Source organism: Pelophylax lessonae (genome assembly GCF_965119305.1).
Source record: "Pelophylax lessonae genome assembly, chromosome: 3".
Classification (NCBI taxonomy): Eukaryota; Metazoa; Chordata; class Amphibia; order Anura; family Ranidae; genus Pelophylax; species Pelophylax lessonae.
In genome coordinates this window covers 96,850,218-96,873,181 of record NC_138770.1, presented here as the reverse complement: position 1 = coordinate 96,873,181, position 22,964 = coordinate 96,850,218, and the positions used below count along the sequence as shown (strand labels likewise).

Here is a 22,964-nt window from a genome sequence, read left to right as displayed (position 1 = left end):
AGCCACGAAATGCAGAGCTGCATGGCATTTCGCATGTCCTGTGACTTTGTGTCTCACAGAGGCAGGAAAATGTTCATTGCATGTCTTCAGAATTTCAAAATTTATCTCAAACTTTTACCATCCTATTTTTTTTCTACTTTTACCAACTTCTATCCATATCATATAATATATATTAGCGCACAGCGACTCGAGCCAAGTGACATTCTGCAGATCATGGAAAGCTACATGGCATTTTCCCATGTCCTGCGACTTTGAGGCTCACATAGATACATGGAATAACATGTGTCCTGCGACTGTGAGTCACAGCAACTTCAGTAGTTTTAATTGGAACAACTCTCATAGAGATTCATGGCATTTCACATGTCCTGTGATTTGAGGTCCTAAAGAGCTGCCTGTCGTTTTGCATGTTCTTCAACTTTGGGTCTCACAAGTCAGATCCTAAGTTGCAGAAATGTGAAAGGAGCCTATGAGATCTTTTTTTTTTAATTGAATCATGATTGCCATTGGTCAGTAAGTGAGCATCATCTTCCAAAACATGGAGAGGCGGGGGATTGAACCCGGGGCCTCATAAATGTAACGCATGCGCTCTACCACTGAGCTACATCCCCATTTTCTGCAAATGGTTGAGGTGGAAAACATTCCGATCATTCTGGGGACTCCAGACTGGCCTCGTCGGTCTTGGTACATAGAACTCATAAGATTGGCCACCGGTACCCCTTGGAGGCTTCCTCTCAGGGAAGATCTGTTGTTTCAAGGTCTGATCTTCCATCCTGCTTTAAAGTCGATGGCTTTAACGGCATGGCAGTTGAAAGTCAGGCGTTGAGAGATAGGGGTCTCTCTGAGTCTGTAATCCACACTCTCTTGAAAGCTAGGAAGTTGACTTCTTGAAAGATCTATCATCGCACGTGGAAATCATACATTTTATGGTGCGAATCACTGAAAGTACACCCTCGCTTGTTTTCAATCGCCAGGGTTTTGGTTTTTCTACAGAAAGGGGTTGAACAGCGGTTGGCCTTGGGTACTATCAAAGGCCAAGTTTCGGCTTTGGCTATCTATTTTCAACGCCCATTAGCCATGCACGCCCTTTTTTCCAGACGTTTATTCAAGGTGTGCACTATTTTGCGCCTCCGCAGCGATCCCCGTTACAGCCATGGGATCTCAATTTGGTGCTGTCTGTTCTTCAAAAGCCTCCTTTTGAGAAAATTCAGGAGATTTCGCTGCTTGCTTTGTCTCAGATGGTTGCCTTCTTGGTGGCGATCACTTCTGCCCGCAGGGTATCTGAATTGGCAGCGTTGATAAAGTGCCACTTCGACCTAATCAGTCATTCCTTCCTAAGGGGGTTTCTGATTTTCATTTAAATAAAGATATTGTACTGCCTTTCCTTTGCCCTAAACCTCAGCATCCTAAGGAATATGCTTTACAATCTTTTGATGTGATCCGGGCTATCAGGGTTTACTTAGAGACCACTGCATCCTTCAGAAAATCGGATGCTCTTTTGTCCTTATGGATGGACCTCGTAAGGGACTGGCTGTGTCTGCTGCAACCATTTCCAGATGGATCAGACAGACGGTGGTACAGGCCTATTCACTGAAGGGTCAGATTCCTCCTTTTCCAGTCAAGGCGCATTCTACTAGAGCGCTGAGTGCCTCCTGGGCTTTTTGCCATCGGAGCAAGCTACTATACCATTGAAGTCATGTAAAAGTCGGATCAAAGTAGTGCAGGGACCTTTTCTGAAGTCACAGCTACTTCAGTAGTTTCAATTGGAACGGCTTTTATAGAGATACATAGAGATACACTACATGACATTGGGTCTCACAAAGCAACATGGCATTTCACGTGTCTTACGACTTTGGGTCTCAGAGAGCTGCATAGCGTTTCGCATGTCCTGTGACTTTTGGTCTCACAGAAATCCATGGCATTTTGCATGTCCTACGACTTTTGGTCGCAGGACATGCCATTGAAGTCGTGTAAAAGTCAGATCAAAGTAGTGCAGGGACCTTTTCTGAAGTCACAGCTACTTCAGTAGTTTCAATTGGAACGGCTCTCAAAGAGATACAGTACATGACATTGGGTCTCACAAAGCAACATGGCATTTCACATGTCTTACGACTTTGGGACTCGGAGAAATCCATGGCATTTTGCCTTCTGTCGCACCACCATCATGCACGGAGGAGTCACCTGAACTATTAGATCATAGTGTCAGTGACATGCTGGACATGCATCAATAGGCCGTGGCCATTGGTCAGCACGTAAGCATCATTTTTCAAAACATGGAGATGCCAGGGATTGAACCAAGGGCCTCATACATGCGAAGCATGCGCTCTACCACTGAGCTACATCCCCATTTTCTGCAAATGGTTGAGGTGGAAAACATTCCGATCATTCTGGTGACTCCAGACTGGCCTCGTCGGTCTTGGTACATAGACCTCATAAGATTGGCCACCGGTACCCCTTGGAGACTTCCTCTGAGGGAAGATCTGTTGTTTCAAGGTCTGATCTTCCATCCTGCTTTAAAGTCGATGGCTTTAATGGCATGGCCGTTGAAAGTCAGGCGTTGAGAGATAGGGGTCTCTCTGAGTCTGTAATCCACACTCTCTTGAAAGCTAGGAAGTTGACTTCTTGAAAGAGCCATCATCGCACGTGGAAATCATACATTTCATGGTGCGAATCGCTGAAAGTACACCCTCGCTTGTTTTCAATCGCCAGGGTTTTGGTTTTTCTACAGAAAGAGGTTGAACAGCGGTTGGCCTTGGGTACTATCAAAGGCCAAGTTTCGGCTTTGGCTATCTATCTATCTATCTATCTGACGAGGGGGGAGGGGATGATGAGGTCAGTGACTGTACTTTGGCGCCTGATAGGATGGAGGAGGCAGATGAGGAGGAGGCGGATGAGGAGGAGGAGGAGGCACAACTCCAATGAGGCAGGATGTACTCCAGGGGCCTCCATAGTAGTAGCAAACCTATTGCATCACAGCACAGAGCTCCACAGGTGCAGGGTGCTGCAAACTCCCCGCGGACTCCCAAAGGTTCATTAGTGTGGGCTTTTTTCAGCACATGTGCAGTAGACCGCAGCGTTGCTGTTTGCAACATCTGTCTAAAGCAGATCAAGCGTGGCCAGAACACCAGACGCTTGGGCACCACATGCTTGACAAGGCATATGATGACCTGCCATGCAGTCCGTTGGCAACTGCCCCTGAAATAGGCAGCAAGTCAAAACAAGCCTACCCTGCTCCTCATCTGTGATCTCTAACCCTACTATAGCTTATGCCTTCTCAAATACCAGCATTGAGAGGGATGATGGTATAGCAATGAGTGGCACAGAGACTTGCACTCAATCTGCTGGCAGTACACCACCGCTTCACAGCAACATCGGTAGTTTCAATTGGAACAACTCTCATAGCGATACATGGCATTTCGTATGTCCTGCGACTTTGGGTCTCACAAGTCAGAAATGTGAAAGGAGCCTATGAGATTTTTTTTTTTTTTTGATTGAATGAACATGATTACCATTGGTCAGCAAGTAAGCATCATTTTTCAAAACATGGAGATGCCAGGGATTGAACCCAGGGCCTCATACATGCAAAGCATGCACTCTACCACTGAACTACATCCCCTTGTGATGAAAAAAAAATATATAATTTCCAGAATTTAAAGGACAAGCCACGAAATGCAGAGCTGCATGGCATTTCGCATGTCCTGTGACTTTGTGTCTCACAGAGGCAGGAAAATGTACATTGCATGTCTTCAGAATTTCAAAATTTATCTCAAACTTTTATTATCCTATTTTTTTTCTACTTTTACCAACTTCTATCCATATCATATAATATATATTAGCGCACAGCGACTCGAGCCAAGTGACATTCTGCAGATCATGGAAAGCTACATGGCATTTCCCATGTCCTGCGACTTTGAGGCTCACATAGATACATGGAATGACATGTGTCCTGCTACTGTGAGTCACAGCAACTTCAGTAGATTTAATTGGAACAACTCTTATAGAGATTCATGGCATTTCACATGTCCTGTGATTTGAGGTCCTAAAGAGCTGCCTGTCGTTTTGCATGTTCTTCAACTTTGGGTCTCACAAGTCAGATCCTAAGTTGCAGAAATGTGAAAGGAGCCTATGAGATCTTTTTTTTTTAATTGAATCATGATTGACATTGGTCAGTATGTGAGCATCATCTTCCAAAACATGGAGATGCCGGGGATTGAACCCGGGGCCTCATACATGCGAAGCATGCGCTCTACCACTGAGCTACATCCCCATTTTCTGCAGAGGGTTGAGGTGGAAAACATTCCGATCATTATGGGGGCTCCAGACTGGCCTCGTCGGTCTTGGTACATAGACCTCATAAGATTGGCCACCGGTACCCCTTGGAGGCTTCCTCTCAGGGAAGATCTGTTGTTTCAAGGTCTGATCTTCCATCCTGCTTTAAAGTCGATGGCTTTAATGGCATGGCCATTGAAAGTCAGGCGTTGAGAGATAGGGGTCTCTCTGAGTCTGTAATCCACACTCTCTTGAAAGCTAGGAAGTTGACTTCTTGAAAGATCTATCATCGCACGTGGAAATCATACATTTTATGGTGCGAATCGCTGAAAGTACACCCTCGCTTGTTTTCAATCGCCAGGGTTTTGGTTTTTCTACAGAAAGGGGTTGAACAGCGGTTGGCCTTGGGTACTATCAAAGGCCAAGTTTCGGCTTTGGCTATCTATTTTCAACGCCCATTAGCCACGCACGCCCTTTTTCCAGACGTTTATTCAAGGTGTGCACTATTTCGCGCCTCCGCAGCGATCCCCGTTACAGCCATGGGATCTCAATTTGGTGCTGTCTGTTCTTCAAAAGCCTCCTATTGAGAAAATTGAGGAGATTTCGCTGCTTGCTTTGTCTCAGATGGTTGCCTTCTTGGTGGCGATCACTTCTGCCCGCAGGGTATCTGAATTGGAGGCGTTGATAAAGTGGTACTTCGACCTAATCAGTCATTCCTTTCTAAGGTGGTTTCTGATTTTCATTTAAATGAAGACATTGTACTGCCTTTCCTTTGCCCTAAACCTCAGCATCCTAAGGAGTATGCTTTACAATCTTTTGATGTGATCCGGGCTATCAGGGTTTACTTAGAGACCACTGCGTCCTTCAGAAAATCGGATGCTCTTTTTGTCCTTATGGATGGACCTCGTAAGGGACTGGCTGTGTCTGCTGCAACCATTTCCAGATGGATCAGACAGACGGTGGTACAGGCCTATTCACTGAAGGGTCAGATTCCTCCTTTTCCAGTCAAGGCGCATTCTACTAGAACGCTGAGTGCCTCCTGGGCTTTTTGCCATCGGGGCAAGCTACTATACCATTGAAGTCATGTAAAAGTCAGATCAAAGTAGTGCAGGGACCTTTTCTGAAGTCACAGCTACTTCAGTAGTTTCAATTGGAACGGCTCTCATAGAGATACATAGACATACTGTACATGACATTGGGTCTCACAAAGCAACATGGCATTTCACGTGTCTTATGACTTTGGGTATCAGAGAAATCCATGGCATTTTGCATGTCCTGTGACTTTTGGTCTCACAGAGATCTGTGGCATTTTGCATGTCCTGCGACTTTGGGTCTTGCAAGTCACAGAACTGTGAAAGGAGCTTATGATTTTTTTTTTTTTCCTTGAATCAATTTGATTACCATTGCTCAGCAAGTAAGTATCAACTTTCAAAACATGGAGATGCCGGTGATTGCACCCGGGGCCTCATACATGCAAAGCATGCGCTCTACCACTGAGCTACATCCCCTTGTGTGTCCCTGATGAGGAGGGAGGGGATGATGAGGTCAGTGACTGTACTTGGGCGCCTGATAGGATGGAGGAGGCGCATGAGGAGGAGGAGGCGGCACAACTCCAATGAGGCAGGATGTACTCCAGGGGCCTCCATAGCAGTAGCAAACCTATTGCGTCACAGCACAGAGCTCCACAGGTGCAGGGTGCTGCAAACTCCCCGCGGACTCCCAAAGGTTCATTAGTGTGGGCTTTTTTCAGTACATGTGCAGTAGACCGCAGCGTTGCTGTTTGCAACATCCATCTAAAGCAGATCAAGCTTTGCCAGAACACCAGACGCTTGGGCACCACAAGCTTGACAAGGCATATGATGACCTGCCATGCAGTCCGTTGGCAACAGCCCCTGAAATAGGCACCAAGTCAAAACAAGCCTACCCTGCTCCTCATCTGTGATCTCTAACCCTACTATACCTCATGCCTTCTCAAATACCAGCATCGAGAGGGATGATGGTATAGCAATGAGTGGCACAGAGACTTGCACCCAATCTGCTGTCAGTACACCACCGCTTCCCAGCAACATCGGTAATTTCAATTGGAACAACTCTCAAAGAGATACATGGCATTTCGTATGTCCTGCGACTTTGGGTCTCACAAGTCAGAAATGTGAAAAGAGCCTATGAGATTTTTTTTTTTGTTTTGATTGAATGAACATGATTACCATTGGTCAGCAAGTAAGCATCATTTTTCAAAACATGGAGATGCCAGGGATTGAACCCGGGGCCTCATACATGCAAAGCATGCGCTCTACCACTGAGCTACATCCCCTTGTGATGGGAAAAATAATAATATGATTTCCTGAATTTAAAGGACAAGCCACGAAATGCAGAGCTGCATGGCATTTCGCATGTCCTGTGACTTTGTGTCTCACGGAGGCAGGAAAATGTTCATTGCATGTCTTCAGAATTTCAAAATTTATCTCAAACTTTTACCATCCTATTTTTTTTCTACTTTTACCAACTTCTATCCATATCATATAATATATATTAGCACACAGCGACTCGAGCCAAGTGACATTCTGCAGATCATGGAAAGCTACATGGCATTTTCCCATGTCCTGCGACTTTGAGGCTCACATAGATACATGGAATAACATGTGTCCTGCGACTGTGAGTCACAGCAACTTCAGTAGATTTAATTGGAACAACTCTCATAGAGATTCATGGCATTTCACATGTCCTGTGATTTGAGGTCCTAAAGAGCTGCCTGTCGTTTTGCATGTTCTTCAACTTTGGGTCTCACAAGTCAGATACTAAGTTGCAGAAATGTGAAAGGAGCCCATGAGATCTTTTTTTTTTAATTGAATCATGATTGCCATTGGTCAGTAAGTGAGCATCATCTTCCAAAACATGGAGAGGCCGGGAATTGAACCCGGGGCCTCATAAATGTAAAGCATGCGCTCTACCACTGAGCTACATCTCCATTTTCTGCAAAGGGTTGAGGTGAAAAACATTCCGATCATTCTAGTGGCTCCAGACTGGCCTCGTCAGTCTTGGTACATAGAACTCATAGGATTGGCCACCGGTACCCCTTGGAGGCTTCCTCTCAGGGAAGATCTGTTGTTTCAAGGTCTGATTTTCCATCCTGCTTTAAAGTCTATGGCTTTAACGGCATGGCAGTTGAAAGTCAGGCATTGAGAGATAGGGGTCTCTCTGAGTCTGTAATCCACACTCTCTTGAAAGCTAGGAAGTTGACTTCTTGAAAGATCTATCATCGCACGTGGAAATCATACATTTCATGGTGCGAATCGCTGAAAGTACACCCTCGCTTGTTTTCAATCGCCAGGGTTTTGGTTTTTCTACAGAAAGGGGTTGAACAGCGGTTGGCCTTGGGTACTATCAAAGGCCAAGTTTCGGCTTTGGCTATCTATTTTCAACGCCCATTAGCCATGCACGCCCTTTTTTCCAGACGTTTATTCAAGGTGTGCACTATTTTGCGCCTCCGCAGCGATCCCCGTTACAGCCATGGGATCTCAATTTGGTGCTGTCTGTTCTTCAAAAGCCTCCTTTTGAGAAAATTCAGGAGATTTCGCTGCTTGCTTTGTCTCAGATGGTTGCCTTCTTGGTGGCGATCACTTCTGCCCGCAGGGTATCTGAATTGGCAGCGTTGATAAAGTGCCACTTCGACCTAATCAGTCATTCCTTCCTAAGGGGGTTTCTGATTTTCATTTAAATAAAGATATTGTACTGCCTTTCCTTTGCCCTAAACCTCAGCATCCTAAGGAATATGCTTTACAATCTTTTGATGTGATCCGGGCTATCAGGGTTTACTTAGAGACCACTGCATCCTTCAGAAAATCGGATGCTCTTTTGTCCTTATGGATGGACCTAGTAAGGGACTGGCTGTGTCTGCTGCAACCATTTCCAGATGGATCAGACAGACGGTGGTACAGGCCTATTCACTGAAGGGTCAGATTCCTCCTTTTCCAGTCAAGGCGCATTCTACTAGAACGCTGAGTGCCTCCTGGGCTTTTTGCTATCGGGGCAAGCTACTATACCATTGAAGTCATGTAAAAGTCGGATCAAAGTAGTGCAGGGACCTTTTCTGAAGTCACAGCTACTTCAGTAGTTTCAATTGGAACGGCTTTTATAGAGATACATAGAGATACACTACATGACATTGGGTCTCACAAAGCAACATGGCATTTCACGTGTCTTACGACTTTGGGTCTCAGAGAGCTGCATAGCGTTTCGCATGTCCTGCGACTTTTGGTCTCACAGAAATCCATGGCATTTTGCATGTCCTACGACTTTTGGTCGCAGGACATGCCATTGAAGTCGTGTAAAAGTCAGATCAAAGTAGTGCAGGGACCTTTTCTGAAGTCACAGCTACTTCAGTAGTTTCAATTGGAACGGCTCTCAAAGAGATAAAGTACATGACATTGGGTCTCACAAAGCAACATGGCATTTCACATGTCTTACGACTTTGGGACTCGGAGAAATCCATGGCATTTTGCCTTCTGTCGCACCACCATCATGCACGGAGGAGTCACCTGAACTATTAGATCATAGTGTCAGTGACATGCTGGACATGCATCAATAGGCCGTGGCCATTGGTCAGCACGTAAGCATCATTTTTCAAAACATGGAGATGCCGGGGATTGAACCCGGGGCCTCATACATGCGAAGCATGCGCTCTACCACTGAGCTACATCCCCATTTTCTGCAAATGGTTGAGGTGGAAAACATTCCGATCATTCTGGTGACTCCAGACTGGCCTCGTCGGTCTTGGTACATAGACCTCATAACATTGGCCACCGGTACCCCTTGGAGACTTCCTCTCAGGGAAGATCTGTTGTTTCAAGGTCTGATCTTCCATCCTGCTTTAAAGTCGATGGCTTTAATGGCATGGCCGTTGAAAGTCAGGCTTTGAGAGATAGGGGTCTCTCTGAGTCTGTAAACCACACTCTCTTGAAAGCTAGGAAGTTGACTTCTTGAAAGAGCTATCATCGCACGTGGAAATCATACATTTCATGGTGCGAATTGCTGAAAGTACACCCTTGCTTGTTTTCAATCGCCAGGGTTTTGGTTTTTCTACAGAAAGGGGTTGAACAGCGGTTGGCCTTGGGTACTATCAAAGGCCAAGTTTCGGCTTTGGCTATCTATCTATCTAACGAGGGGGGAGGGGATGATGAGGTCAGTGACTGTACTTGGGTGCCTGATAGGATGGAGGAGGCAGATGAGGAGGAGGCGGATGAGGAGGAGGAGGAGGCACAACTCCAATGAGGCAGGATGTACTCCAGGGGCCTCCATAGCAGTAGCAAACCTATTGCGTCACAGCACAGAGCTCCACAGGTGCAGGGTGCTGCAAACTCCCCGCGGACTCCCAAAGGTTCATTAGTGTGGGCTTTTTTCAGCACATGTGCAGTAGACCGCAGCGTTGCTGTTTGCAACATCCGTCTAAAGCAGATCAAGCTTGGCCAGAACACCAGACGCTTGGGCACCACTTGCTTGACAAGGCATATGATGACCTGCCCTGCAGTCCGTTGGCAACAGCCCCTGAAATAGGCAGCAAGTCAAAACAAGCCTACCCTGCTCCTCATCTGTGATCTCTAACCATACTATACCTCATGCCTTCTCAAATACCAGCATTGAGAGGGATGATGGTATAGCAATGAGTGGCACAGAGACTTGCACCCAATCTGCTGTCAGTACACCACCGCTTCACAGCAACATCGGTAGTTTCAATTGGAACAACTCTCATAGAGATACATGGCATTTCGTATGTCCTGCGACTTTGGGTCTCACAAGTCAGAAATGTGAAAGGAGCCTATGAGATTTTTTTTTTTTTTTTTTTGATTGAATGAACATGATTACCATTGGTCAGCAAGTAAGCATCATTTTTCAAAACATGGAGATGCCAGGGATCGAACTGGGGCCTCATACATGCAAAGCATGCGCTCTACCACTGAGCTACAGCCCCTTGTGATGGGAAAAAAAAAAAAAAAAAAAAATATATATATAATTTCCTGAATTTAAAGGACAAGCCACGAAATGCAGAGCTGCATGGCATTTCGCATGTCCTGTGACTTTGTGTCTCACAGAGGCAGGAAAATGTTCATTGCATGTCTTCAGAATTTCAAAATTTATCTCAAACTTTTACCATCCTATTTTTTTTCTACTTTTACCAACTTCTATCCATATCATATAATATATATTAGCGCACAGCGACTCGAGCCAAGTGACATTCTGCAGATCATGGAAAGCTACATGGCATTTTCCCATGTCCTGCGACTTTGAGGCTCACATAGATACATGGAATAACATGTGTCCTGCGACTGTGAGTCACAGCAACTTCAGTAGTTTTAATTGGAACAACTCTCATAGAGATTCATGGCATTTCACATGTCCTGTGATTTGAGGTCCTAAAGAGCTGCCTGTTGTTTTGCATGTTCTTCAACTTTGGGTCTCACAAGTCAGATCCTAAGTTGCAGAAATGTGAAAGGAGCCTATGAGATCTTTTTTTTGTAATTGAATCAACATGATTACCATTGGTCAGTAAGTGAGCATCATCTTCCAAAACATGGAGATGCCAGGGATTGAACCCGGGGCCTCATACATGCGAAGCATGCGCTCTACCACTGAGCTACATCCCCATTTTCTGCAAAGGGTTGAGGTGGAAAACATTCCGATCATTCTAGTGGCTCCAGACTGGCCTCGTCGGTCTTGGTACATAGACCTCATAAGATTGGCCACCGCTACCCTTTGGAGGCTTCCTCTCAGGGAAGATCTGTTGTTTCAAGGTCTGATCTTCCATCCTGCTTTAAAGTCGATGGCTTTAATGGCATGGCCGTTGAAAGTCAGGCGTTGAGAGATAGGGGTCTCTCTGAGTCTGTAATCCACACTCTCATGAAAGCTAGGAAGTTGACTTCTTGGAAGATCTATCATCGCACGTGGAAATCATACATTTCATGGTGCGAATCGCTGAAAGTACACCCTCGCTTGTTTTCAATCGCCAGGGTTTTGGTTTTTCTACAGAAAGGGGTTGAACAGCGGTTGGCCTTGGGTACTATCAAAGGCCAAGTTTCGGCTTTGGCTATCTATTTTCAATGCCCATTAGCCACGCACGCCATTTTTCCGGACGTTTATTCAAGGTGTGCACTATTTCGCGCCTCCGCAGCGATCCCCGTTACAGCCATGGGATCTCAATTTGGTGCTGTCTGTTCTTCAAAAGCCTCCTTTTGAGAAAATTCTGGAGATTTTGCTGCTTGCTTTGTCTCAGATGGTTGCCTTCTTGGTGGCGATCACTTCTGCCCGCAGGGTATCTTAATTGGCGGCGTTGATAAAGTGGTACTTCGACCTAATAAGTCATTCCTTCCTAAGGTGGTTTCTGATTTTCATTTAAATGAAGACATTGTACTGCCTTTCCTTTGCCCTAAACCTCAGCATCCTAAGGAATATGCTTTACAATCCTTTGATGTGATCCGGGCTATCAGGGTTTACTTAGAGACCACTGCGTCCTTCAGAAAATCGGATGCTCTTTTTGTCCTTATGGATGGACCTAGTAAGGGACTGGCTGTGTCTGCTGCAACCATTTCCAGATGGATCAGACAGACGGTGGTACAGGCCTATTCACTGAAGGGTTGGATTCCTCCTTTTCCAGTCAAGGCGCATTCTACTAGAGCGATGAGTGCCTCCTGGGCTTTTTGCCATCGGAGCAAGCTACTATACCATTGAAGTCATGTAAAAGTCGGATCAAAGTAGTGCAGGGAACTTTTCTGAAGTCACAGCTACTTCAGTAGTTTCAATTGGAACGGCTCTCATAGAGATACATAGAGATACACTACATGACATTGGGTCTCACAAAGCAACATGGCATTTCACATGTCTTACGACTTTGGGTCTCAGAGAAATCCATGGCATTTTGCATGTCCTGTGACTTTTGGTCTCACAGAGATCTGTGGCATTTTGCATGTCCTGCAACTTTGGGTCTTGCAAGTCACAGAACTGTGAAAGGAGCTTATGAGTTTTTTTTTTCCCTTGAATCAACATGATTACCATTGCTCAGCAAGTAAGTATCAACTTTCAGAACATGGAGATGCTGGGAATTGCACCCGGGGCCTCATACATGCAAAGCATGCACTCTACCACTGAGCTACATCCCCTTGTGTGTCCCCTGATGAGGAGGGAGGGGATGATGAGGTCAGTGACTGTACTTGGGTGCCTGATAGGATGGAGGAGGCACAACTCCAATGAGGCAGGATGTACTCCAGGGGCCTCCATAGCAGTAGCAAACCTATTGCATCACAGCACAGAGCTCCACAGGTGCAGGGTGCTGCAAACTCCCCGCGGACTCCCAAAGGTTCATTAGTGTGGGCTTTTTTCAGTACATGTGCAGTAGACCGCAGCGTTGCTGTTTGCAACATCCGTCTAAAGCAGATCAAGCTTGGCCAGAACACAAGACGCTTGGGCACCACATGCTTGACAAGGCATATGATGACCTGCCATGCAGTCCGTTGGCAACAGCCCCTGAAATAGGCACCAAGTCAAAACAAGCCTACCCTGCTCCTCATCTGTGATCTCTAACCCTACTATACCTCATGCCCTCTCAAATACCAGCATTGAGAGGGATGATGGTATAGCAATGAGTGGCACAGAGACTTGCACCCAATCTGCTGGCAGTACACCACTGCTTCACAACAACATCGGTAGTTTCAATTGGAACAACTCTCATAGAGATACATGGCATTTCTTATGTCCTGCGACTTTGGGTCTCACAGAGTTACATGTCATTTCGCATGTCCTGCAACTTTGGGTCGCAGCAACATCAGTAGTTTCAATTGGAACAACTCTCATATAGCTACATGGCATTTCACATGTCCTGTGACTGTGAGTCTCACAGAGATACATGGCATTTCACATGTTCTGCGACTTTGAGTCTCACAGAGCTACATGTCATTTTGCCTGTCCTGCGACTTTGACTCGCAGCGACTTCAGTAGTTTTAATTGGAACAAGTCTCATACAGCTACATGGCATTTCACATGTCATGCAACTTTAGATTTCAGTTCGGCACATCTGCACATGTGGCGGTCCATCAAGGGTGGTTGCACCAGCAATAAGGGGACAAACAGTCATCTTTCGGATCCTTACATGTTTTATTTTGAATCGAGTAAACATGATCACCATTGCTCAGCAAGTATTAACTTTCAAAACATGGAGATGCCGGGGATTGAACCCGGGGCCTCATACATGCAAAGCATGCGCTCTACCACTGAGCTACATCCCCTTGTGTTCTTAAAGGGTTAGCTTCTAATTATAGCAGTGACATGAATTTTAGAGCAACCTTCTGCTTTATATTATGTGTTGTGTGAATTTTCTGTACTTTTGTGTAGTAAGTAGTCTGAATATTTGTCCCGCTAGTAAATGTTTGACTTTAGATAAAGGCAGGAAAATGTATATTTGAAAATGAAATGAAAATCTTTACATTCTGTAAAAAAAAATTGTATCTCTTCAACTTTTCCCACCCAATATCAAAACTATTTACACTTTTTAAATGACAGTCAGTTTACACGCAGCACGTGTTTGTCCAATCACTAGTGACCCCTAGTGGAAGGAAGGAGGACTGTCTCACACGAGTTATTGCAGACCCTTATTCTCCACATGCACAAAATTGTTCACAATACTAGTATACTATGATATACAATACTATGATATGATATACAATACTATGATAAGAAATACTAATACTATGATATACACTCAGCTATTTTTGCTATTCATACCGTGCTACTTTAACTAGCGGTCATGCAACACTGTACGCAAAATACATTTTGATCATTTTTTTTTTCACAGGAATATAATAGAGCTTTCTTTTGGTGGTATTTGATCATCATTGAGTTTTTTTTTTACTATTTGTGACATAAATAAAAAAAAAAGACTAAAAAGTTTGAAAAAAAAACAAACTATATTTTTTTACTTTCTGCTATAAAATATATCCAATAAAAAAATGTAAAAAAATCAAATTTCTTAATAATTTTGCCTAAAATGTATTCTGCTTCAAATTTTGTATAAAAAATGTATTTTTTTATACTACTAATGGCAGCGATGAACATCTTATAATGGGACTGCGATATTGCGGTGGCCAGTCTGACACTAACTGATGCTGAGGGGAATTGACTAACTGCCACTGACATCACCAGTGCCATTAATAGTGCCATTAATCAGTGCCTAAAATATACACTGTCACTGTACTACGGACACTGGCTGGAAAACGGTTAACATCTAAGGGCAATTAAGGGGTTAAATATGTGCCTTACTATGTGTAATGATCTCTCAGTTTCTCATCCCCTCATGCCCAAAACCTGGAGGTAGGCAGCGACATTCCAGTACATCGCTTTGCCTACAGCGGCCGCCAATCCGCAGTGCAATGCAGACGGGCGGTCGTTAGACTCTTAGTGACTGCCCGCAACGGCGCGTCAGCTCTGTCCTGTGAAACAACGTAACTGTACGTCACTTTGCGGGACCCCTAGCAGGGCCGCGCGCCAATTCGCCACAGGGGAAGCTGATCAGCTGGTCGGGCGGCTGCGATTGCGGCCGGGCACCCAAGGTCGATCCTCGTGGAGACAGAATGGCGGTCTGTCATTGTAAACACGGCAGACCACTGTTCTGTTGGTTATAGACACAGGAATCCTGTGTTCCACACAGTTGGAAAGCACCCCCTAGGCAGGGCCGGGACAAGGGGTGGGAAGGAGGGACGGTTGACCTGGGCGCAATGGTTTATTGCAGGGATGGGGGGCGCCTTGACCCTAATCCCAAGGGAGGGGGGGGGGAGGCACAGCTTAGCATCTTTGCCCTGAGCACTGGATGACCTTCTCCCGGCACTGCCCCTAGGGACACATTTAAGCCTTTGATCGCCCCTGGTGTTAACCCCTTCCCTACCAATGTCATTAGTCCAGTAACAGTGCATATTTTTAGTACTGATTACTGTAGTAATGTCACTGGTTCCCCCAAAAGTGTCAAAAATATCAGTTAGGTGTCCGATCTGTCAGCCGCAATGTCGCAGTACCGCTAAAAATTGCTGATCGCCACCATTACTAGTAAAATAAATAAATGAATAAATAAATAAATAAATAACATGACATAAATCTTTCCCCTAGTTTGTAGACGTGATACATTTTGCGCAAACCAATCAAAATACACTTATTGGGATTTTTATTAATCAAAACTATGTAGCAGAATACAAATTGGCCTAAAATGATTAAAAATTTAGATTTTTACATTTTTTGGGGGAAATGTTATAAAGCAGAAAGTAAAAAATATTGTTTTTTTTTCAGAAATGTGGTTCTTTTTATGTTTATAGCGCAAAAAAAAAAAAAATCGCACAGGTGATCAAATATCACCAAAAGAAAGCTTTATTTGTGTGAAAAAAAAGAACATACATTTTTTTTGGGTACAGCATCGCTCAATCGTGCAATTGTCTGTTAAAATAGTGCAGTGCCGAATCGCAAAAAATGGCTTGGTCATTAAGGGGGAAAATCTTCCGGTCCAGAAGTGGTTAAGTAAAAACCTCTTATGGTGGTTACGCGCGCTTGGATAAATGATTGATTTCTTTCCTGATCGATCTTTCCCAGTAGGAGAAATGAATCTATAGGTGGATCTTGATCATTGACTAAGATACAATCATAACTTACAATTGTAAGTTATTGATCAAATCTCTGTTTTTTTCATGTAATCTCATAATCTGATTGATCAAAATGCCATTGTATTCATGAACTATGTATCTCAGTGCTGCCAATTGTTGCAAAGTGATTGATAATCTAGCCTGACTGATCGAATCCTGATTGAAATTGAGTCTATCGATCAGAATGGAAGATATGGCAAACTGATCGTTCAAGGATTTGATTGTTTTGATTAAAATGCACATCGATCATCTAATGGAATTGATGGTGTGGCCACCATTAAGCAGTCCTGCCTGAGAGCTGGAAAAACTAAAGGCTGCATTCACACTTAAACATTCCGAGAACATGGCCAGAAATGCGCAATTCTGTCTGTGCTTTTGGCAATAAATGCATGAAAACACACGTCATGCTTGTGGTGTGGCACCCCAAACACAGGTAGCAGTCCCGTGTTTTGTTGCGCAACAAGTTCCGCAAAAAAACCAACACTCTACCCAAAATGCATGGGGAAGCCAAGTCAAGTGAATGGGCTGCCCTATACTGTCGTGCGACAAACGTGCCAAAAAAGGCGCCAAAAATAGCGTTGCGCAACTCAGTTGTGAATGCAGTCTTAGCGGTTGCTAATACATTGATTAAAAAATGATCTCCTCTCTGTGCCAATCTGATTGTGGTTTCCCGTGTTACTATAACTCCTGGCAAAAAGTATGGAATCACCACTGGAAAATGTTCATTCAATTGATAATTGTGTAGAAAAAAAACTAATCACAGGCATGCCTCAAAACTTTTTTCATGTAACATTCCAACCTTCTGGCTTCACGAAACACTTAAAAAAAAAAAGAAAAAAAGAAAGAAAACTGTAGTCAATCGTAACTGTTTTTGCAGATCAAGCAGAGGAAAGAAATATGGAATCCCTCAATTCTGAGAAAAATATGGAATCGCCATGTATTTTGCAGTTCTAAAACAAACATCTGCATCAGATTACATCTGCTAATTAGTCTGCAGTTAAAAAAGGGTGCTTGCACACCTTGGTGAGCTGTCACAGCAACCGTATTGGCATGAATCATGGTGCCAACGCGAGAGATGTCAGCTGAAACAAAGGAGAGGATTTTAAAACTTCTTCAAGAAGGTAAATCATCACAGAATGTTGCAGAAGATGTTGGTTGTCCCCAGTCAGCTGTGTCTAAAATCTGGACAAGTACAAATCAAATGGGAAGATTGTTAAGGGAAGAGTACCGGTATACCAGGGAAGACATTAAAGCGTCAAGATAGAAAAATATGCCTTAAAAACAGAAAATGCACAACAAAACAAATGGTCAGAAACTGGAATCCATGTCTGTGACTGAACTGTAAGATATCGCCTAAAGGAAAACACAGAGATGCGAAACGAAAACCAAAAAAAGCAAAACAAGATTACAATGGGCTAAAGAAAAGCAATCATGGGTTGTGGATGACTGGATGGAAGTGATATTCAGTGATTAATCCCGAATCTGCATTGGGCAGGGTGATGATGCTGCAACTTTTGTTTGGTGTCGTTCCAATGAAATATATGAAGACAGAAAAAAAAAATGCAAGTTTCCTCAATCATTGATGACATGGGGTTGTATGTCAGGTAAAGGTACGGGGAGATGAAAGTTTCCTCAATCATTGATGGTATGGGGTTGTATGTCAGGTAAAGATACGGGGGAGATGACTGTCATTCATTCTTCAATAAATGCATAAGATTTTGGACACTTTTCTTATTCCATCAAATAAAAGGATGTTTGGTGATGATGACATCATTTTTCAGGATGATAATGCATCTTGCCATAGGGCGAAATCTGTAAAAGGTTTCCTTCAAGAAAAACATATAATGTCCATGGCATGGTCTGCAATAGGGACGATTGAACTTTTCAAAAGTTCGGTTCGGCCAGAACATCCGAACTTCCCGAAAGTTCGGCCTGGATTTCAGAACCCCATTGAAATCAATGGGACCCGAACTTCGGTAATCAAAAAACACAATTTTGAAGCCCTAAAACCCAATAAATGCCCCTAAAAAGTGCCTAGGGCTCTGGGTCATACCCCAGGGACTATTAATCACACAAAAAAAGTTCTTATAAATTGTCATTTTTGATAGAGAGCCAATTATTGAAAAAAAAAAAAAAAAATTTGAATTTAGTATCTGGGGGGTCTAAAAAGTGTACCTGTGAAGTTTCAGCTCTGTAGCATGTACAGAACCATAAAAAAAAAATATTGTATTAGGTCACTTATAGAACAGGTTAGTGGTTTCTCGATTTTCACACCTTGCCGGTTTAGTAGCAAGCGTTTTTTTGGGCATTTTTTGGGTTCTTTGGAGGCAGGAAAAACATCTGAACTTGTGTATAGTGGTATATATAAAACGCTAGCGTCAAAAAAAAAACAAAACGCCCAGGTGTGTTGTTGCAGGCATTTTTTGGGTGTTTTTGGAGGCAGGCAAAACATCTGAACTTGTGTACACACACATACTTATATGTATTTTACACTTAGACATATATAGGTGTTATAGGAGCATAACCATATTAGTGTAAATGATTTCATTAGCGCAAGCATATATTTCTGCTACTATCACACCTATATATGTCTAGGTGTGTAAATACATATAAGTATGTGTGTATATATACCCGTATACACAAGTTCAGATGTTTTGCCTGCCTCCAAAAACCCCCAAAAAATGCCTGCAACAACACACCTGGGCGTTTTTTTTTTTTTTTGACGCTAGTGTTTTTTTTGGGCATTTTTTTGGGTTCTTTGGAGGCAGGCAAAACATCTGAACTTGTGTATACAGGGTATATATACACACATACTTATATGTATATATACACCTCGACATATATAGGTGTTATAGTAGCAGAAATATATGCTTGCGCTAATGAAATCATTTACACTAATATGGTTATTCTCCTATAACACCTATATATGTCTAAGTGTAAAATACATATAAGTATGTGTGTGTACACAAGTTCAGATGTTTTGCCTGCCTCCAAAAACCCCAAAAAAATTCCTGCAACAACACACCTGGGCGGTTTTTTTTTTTTGACGCTAGCGTTTTTTTGGGCATTTTTTGGGGTTCTTTGGAGGCAGGCAAACCATCTGAACTTGTGTATACGGGTGTATATACACACATACTTATATGTATTATACACTTAGACATATATAGGTGTGATAGGAGCGTAACTATATTGGTGTTAATTATTTCATTAGCGCAGGTCGTTTTTTCTGCTCCTTTCACACCTATATATGTGCAGGTGTATATATACATACATGGGTGTGTATATATACCCCCTATACACATGTTCAGATGTCATGCCTGACTCCAAACATGTGCTCAAAAAATCCCTATAGACGCCTGCAGCCAAAAAGCAAGCTGACAGGGGCGAAGCCATATTACTGCAGCGAAAGTGACTTGAGAGAAACTAGCTTTTCTCTATAGCGGTCACCCTGATATGGAAGGGTTTGGTCACCCTGCCATAGCAGTCACTGTCAGTTCACCCTACACTACATTACGGTCACCCTGATATGGAAGGGTTTGGTCACCCTGCCATAGCAGTCAGTTAACCCTACACTACATTACGGTCACCCTGACACTTCACACTTTCCCTACAGAAACTAAATTTTTGAAGCTAACTAAAGTGTAAAGGAGCACTCTAACTACACTAGCTATCCCTTTCCTCACACTAATAATTGCTAAATGACACTTTTAAAGTAAAATTAACAGAACTGCTTCCACTCTCTTCCATGTCCTGTATTACAATGCTAGGAATTTGGCGGGGGCAATCTTATATACTGGGGGGCGTATTCACTAATGATTGGACTATGGACCCCCTAGTCACTCCAATCACATTCCCAGCATTCTCCTGCCCCCTCAATTGGCTTTTGCTAATGGTTCTGGTCCAATCACGGGCTTTTAAAGTCCATTTCCTGAACTATTGCATTTTGGTCGGTTCTGGTTGCCGAATTCCGAACTTTTTGGGCAAAATGTTCTAAATTCGGCCGAACCTCGAACACCCAATGTTCGGGTCGAACCGATGGTCGACCCGAACCGTTCGATCATCCCTAGTCTGCAAATAGTCCGAGCCTCAATCTAATTGAAAATTTATGGTGGAAATTTAAGAAAATGGTCCATGACAAAGCTCCAACCTGAAAAGCTGATCTGGCAACTGTAATAAGAAAAAATTGGATTGATGAAGAATATAGTTTGTGGATAGATAAATCCATGTCTCAGAGAATTCAAGCTGTTATAAAAGCCAGAAGTGGTGCTACAAAGTACCAGTGGTGTACTGTAATGTTTATTTATTACAGAATTTAGTGATTTTATATTTCTATATTTATTTACAGATTTTAGTGATTTTATATTTCTTTTCTCTGCAAAAACAGTTGCAGGTGACTACAGTTCTCCTTCTTTTTTTTTTTTTTAAGTGTTCCTTAAAGCCAGAAGGCTGAAATAGTTTTGAGACATGTCTGTGATTCGTTTTTTTTCTACACAATTAAACAATTGAATTAATATTTTCCAAGAGTTGTAATTCCATACTTTTTGCAAGGGGTGGTAAGGGATTATCATCTGACTTAAAGGGTAAGTCCTGTTTCTAAAGCTGTCTCCAACACCCTCGAGCAGTAGTGGTCAACTTAGTAAATATAGGGGTGGCTCAAGTATGGTCCCTGAGATATCCACAGAGCCACGCAATATGTTAGTATTAAAAAAATTTGTATTGCATTACTGTGCAGTAAACCCAAATGTTACCATACGTTACCACGCAGAACATTAATTCTGGATGGCACCCCAGCACACTGTTAGAGGACTGGACAAAGCACCCGCACTGCAGCACAACACAACGCACATGCATTGTTCAAATTATTTTCTCTCCAGCTCATCTCCCTATGTTCCTCCCTCACAGCAGTGATTAAAGAGGAAGTAAACCCTCCTCTGACACTTTTACCTATAGGTAAGCCTATAATAAGGCTTACCTATAGGTACTGTAAATATCTCCTAAACATGTACCGTTTAGGAGATATTTACCTTACATGCATCCAGTGACGTCACTGGCGCATGCGCTCTGAAGGAACGGCCGCTGGTGCCGTTTCTTCAGAGACCCGTGCCGTGACTGTCGGCTCCCGCGCGCGTGCGCGGGAGTGACGTCACCGCGGCTCTGGCCAATCAGATGGCCGGATGCCGCGATCCCGGAAGACGGGCGACATGTCCAGTAGAGGTGAGCGGACGGCACGATGGGGGCTAGGTAAGTAAGGTAAGTATTTCATAATTATTATGTGTTTATCTTTCAGGGTGTAAAAAAAATAAAAAAATTTTAGCGGAGTTTACAACCTCTTTAAGAATGTCAGCTCTCCCTCTCATTAGTGACTCAGCAGCTCAGTTTTATAGGGTTTTAAAGTGCCTGGGTGTAACTTTTCCTCTTTTTTACTAAAACTTTTTTTTTTTTTATCACATAGGGGACCAAACACCCCCTATTTAATTCTACATTGTTGTGACAGATTCTCTCTCTTTTATGCCCCTGAATTTATTTTTTCCTGAACCTGAATGGCTCAGCAGCCCCTCAGCAGTTTCCCATACAGGTTCCTCTCCCCCGGATGGTTGCTTGGCTGAACGGATTACATCTTCAGTTGACAGCCTTTCCTTTTTCCCACATGGCTTGAACTCACTCAGGCAGAGCCTCCTTCCCAAATTTATGAGCACATGGAGGGGGCAGAGCCCAGCAGAAAACCAACCAAGAAAAGAACAAGTTAACTTTTTGCCTCTTGGCTTTGGCAGCATTAACCACTACCTGCCTACACGGTTTCTTGGTCTCCCTCCCCTCTAGCCAGCAGCACTGCCATTCTGGTCCCGCGTCAGCAGGTGGAACAGCGGAGCCCAGGGAGGTGTGAACGTACCATAGGTGTGTGGAATCGATTAGGCAGCTGTACAGTCACCCAATTCCTTTCCACCTGACGGTCAACACTCAGCTGCTCAGATTTACACACTCTGTGTGTGTAAAAACTTTCCGCTGCTCCTGAAGTATGCCATACGACGCTGCCACCAACGTATGGCATATGTCAGTTTCTGAGCATCGGCAGTTTCTAAACATTGTATGCCGCGCTATCATTTTGTTTTCTTTTGTCCTCCACATGATATATACAGTTGGCCTGGCATATTTGCCAAGTGTCGCTCTTTATGTAAGAAAGTCCCCCCATTTTGGCCAACAGAATGTTCCAGCTCTCAGGGAGCACCACAATTTTTTCCCCCCCAAAGTGTCTTCCAATTTTTGAGGAAATGTCAATAACTGTTCTACCTAGCCAAGCCCACATTTTTTAACCTTGCCATCATCATTAAAGGAAAAATTTTAGGCTGCCAAAAGCCATAGGGATGCTAATGCTTCTACATCTGCTCAGGTTCTTCATTGAGATTCCTCACTCATTTTCTTTCTTTCCTCAGGTATGTCCAACCCAGAAGTCATACAGCTCCTAGATCAAGGTTACCGCATGCCCTGCCCGGAGAACTGCTCCACAGAACTTTATGAGATCATGCTGAAATGTTGGCGAGAGAAGCTGGAGGAGAGGCCAACCTTTGAGTACCTGCAGTCCGTCTTGGAAGATTTTGGTACGGCCACAGAGAAGCAGTATGAAGACGAGCCTTGAGATATTTGTCTTTACCTAGTTTTACAGATTAATGAGTAGAAATGTATTAATGGCCTTATGGATGAAAGCAATGAGGATTTGAACAATTTGGCTTCCTCATCATGTGATTTCGGGAACAAAATATCAAGATTAGGACTCAACTTTGATGGTGATGTGCACAACTACATGCTGGGCTAGTGTGGTCTTATAATATGTGCTCATCCCCATCCTCAGTAATCATCTCATTGGTTTGTGAACTTCTCATACGCCATTTTTTAATCAATGTTGCAAAATATTTTTTACAGGGTTGAACCTGATTGCTAGCATAATGCCTACAGAAACCCTAAGGCCTCGCTTACACAGGTGGCCAGGGGGCGGTAAAAATAGGCAGTTGAGCTGCATTTTAACCACCTCTGACC

At 43.6% G+C, this 22,964-nt stretch overlaps 1 protein-coding gene across 2 annotated transcripts in view; it reads left to right on the top strand.

The window, feature by feature from the left end:
* BLK (BLK proto-oncogene, Src family tyrosine kinase) overlaps positions 1-22,741 on the top strand; it is a 144,051-nt gene extending 121,310 nt beyond the window's left edge. For both annotated transcript variants that reach the window (XM_082249654.1, XM_082249655.1), the window contains one exon: positions 22,364-22,741. In XM_082249654.1, coding sequence (XP_082105780.1) covers positions 22,364-22,566 — 203 coding nt within the window. In that variant the 3' untranslated portion in view covers positions 22,567-22,741. The remainder of the gene's footprint in view (positions 1-22,363) is intronic.
* Positions 22,742-22,964: the final 223 nt, after the last annotated feature.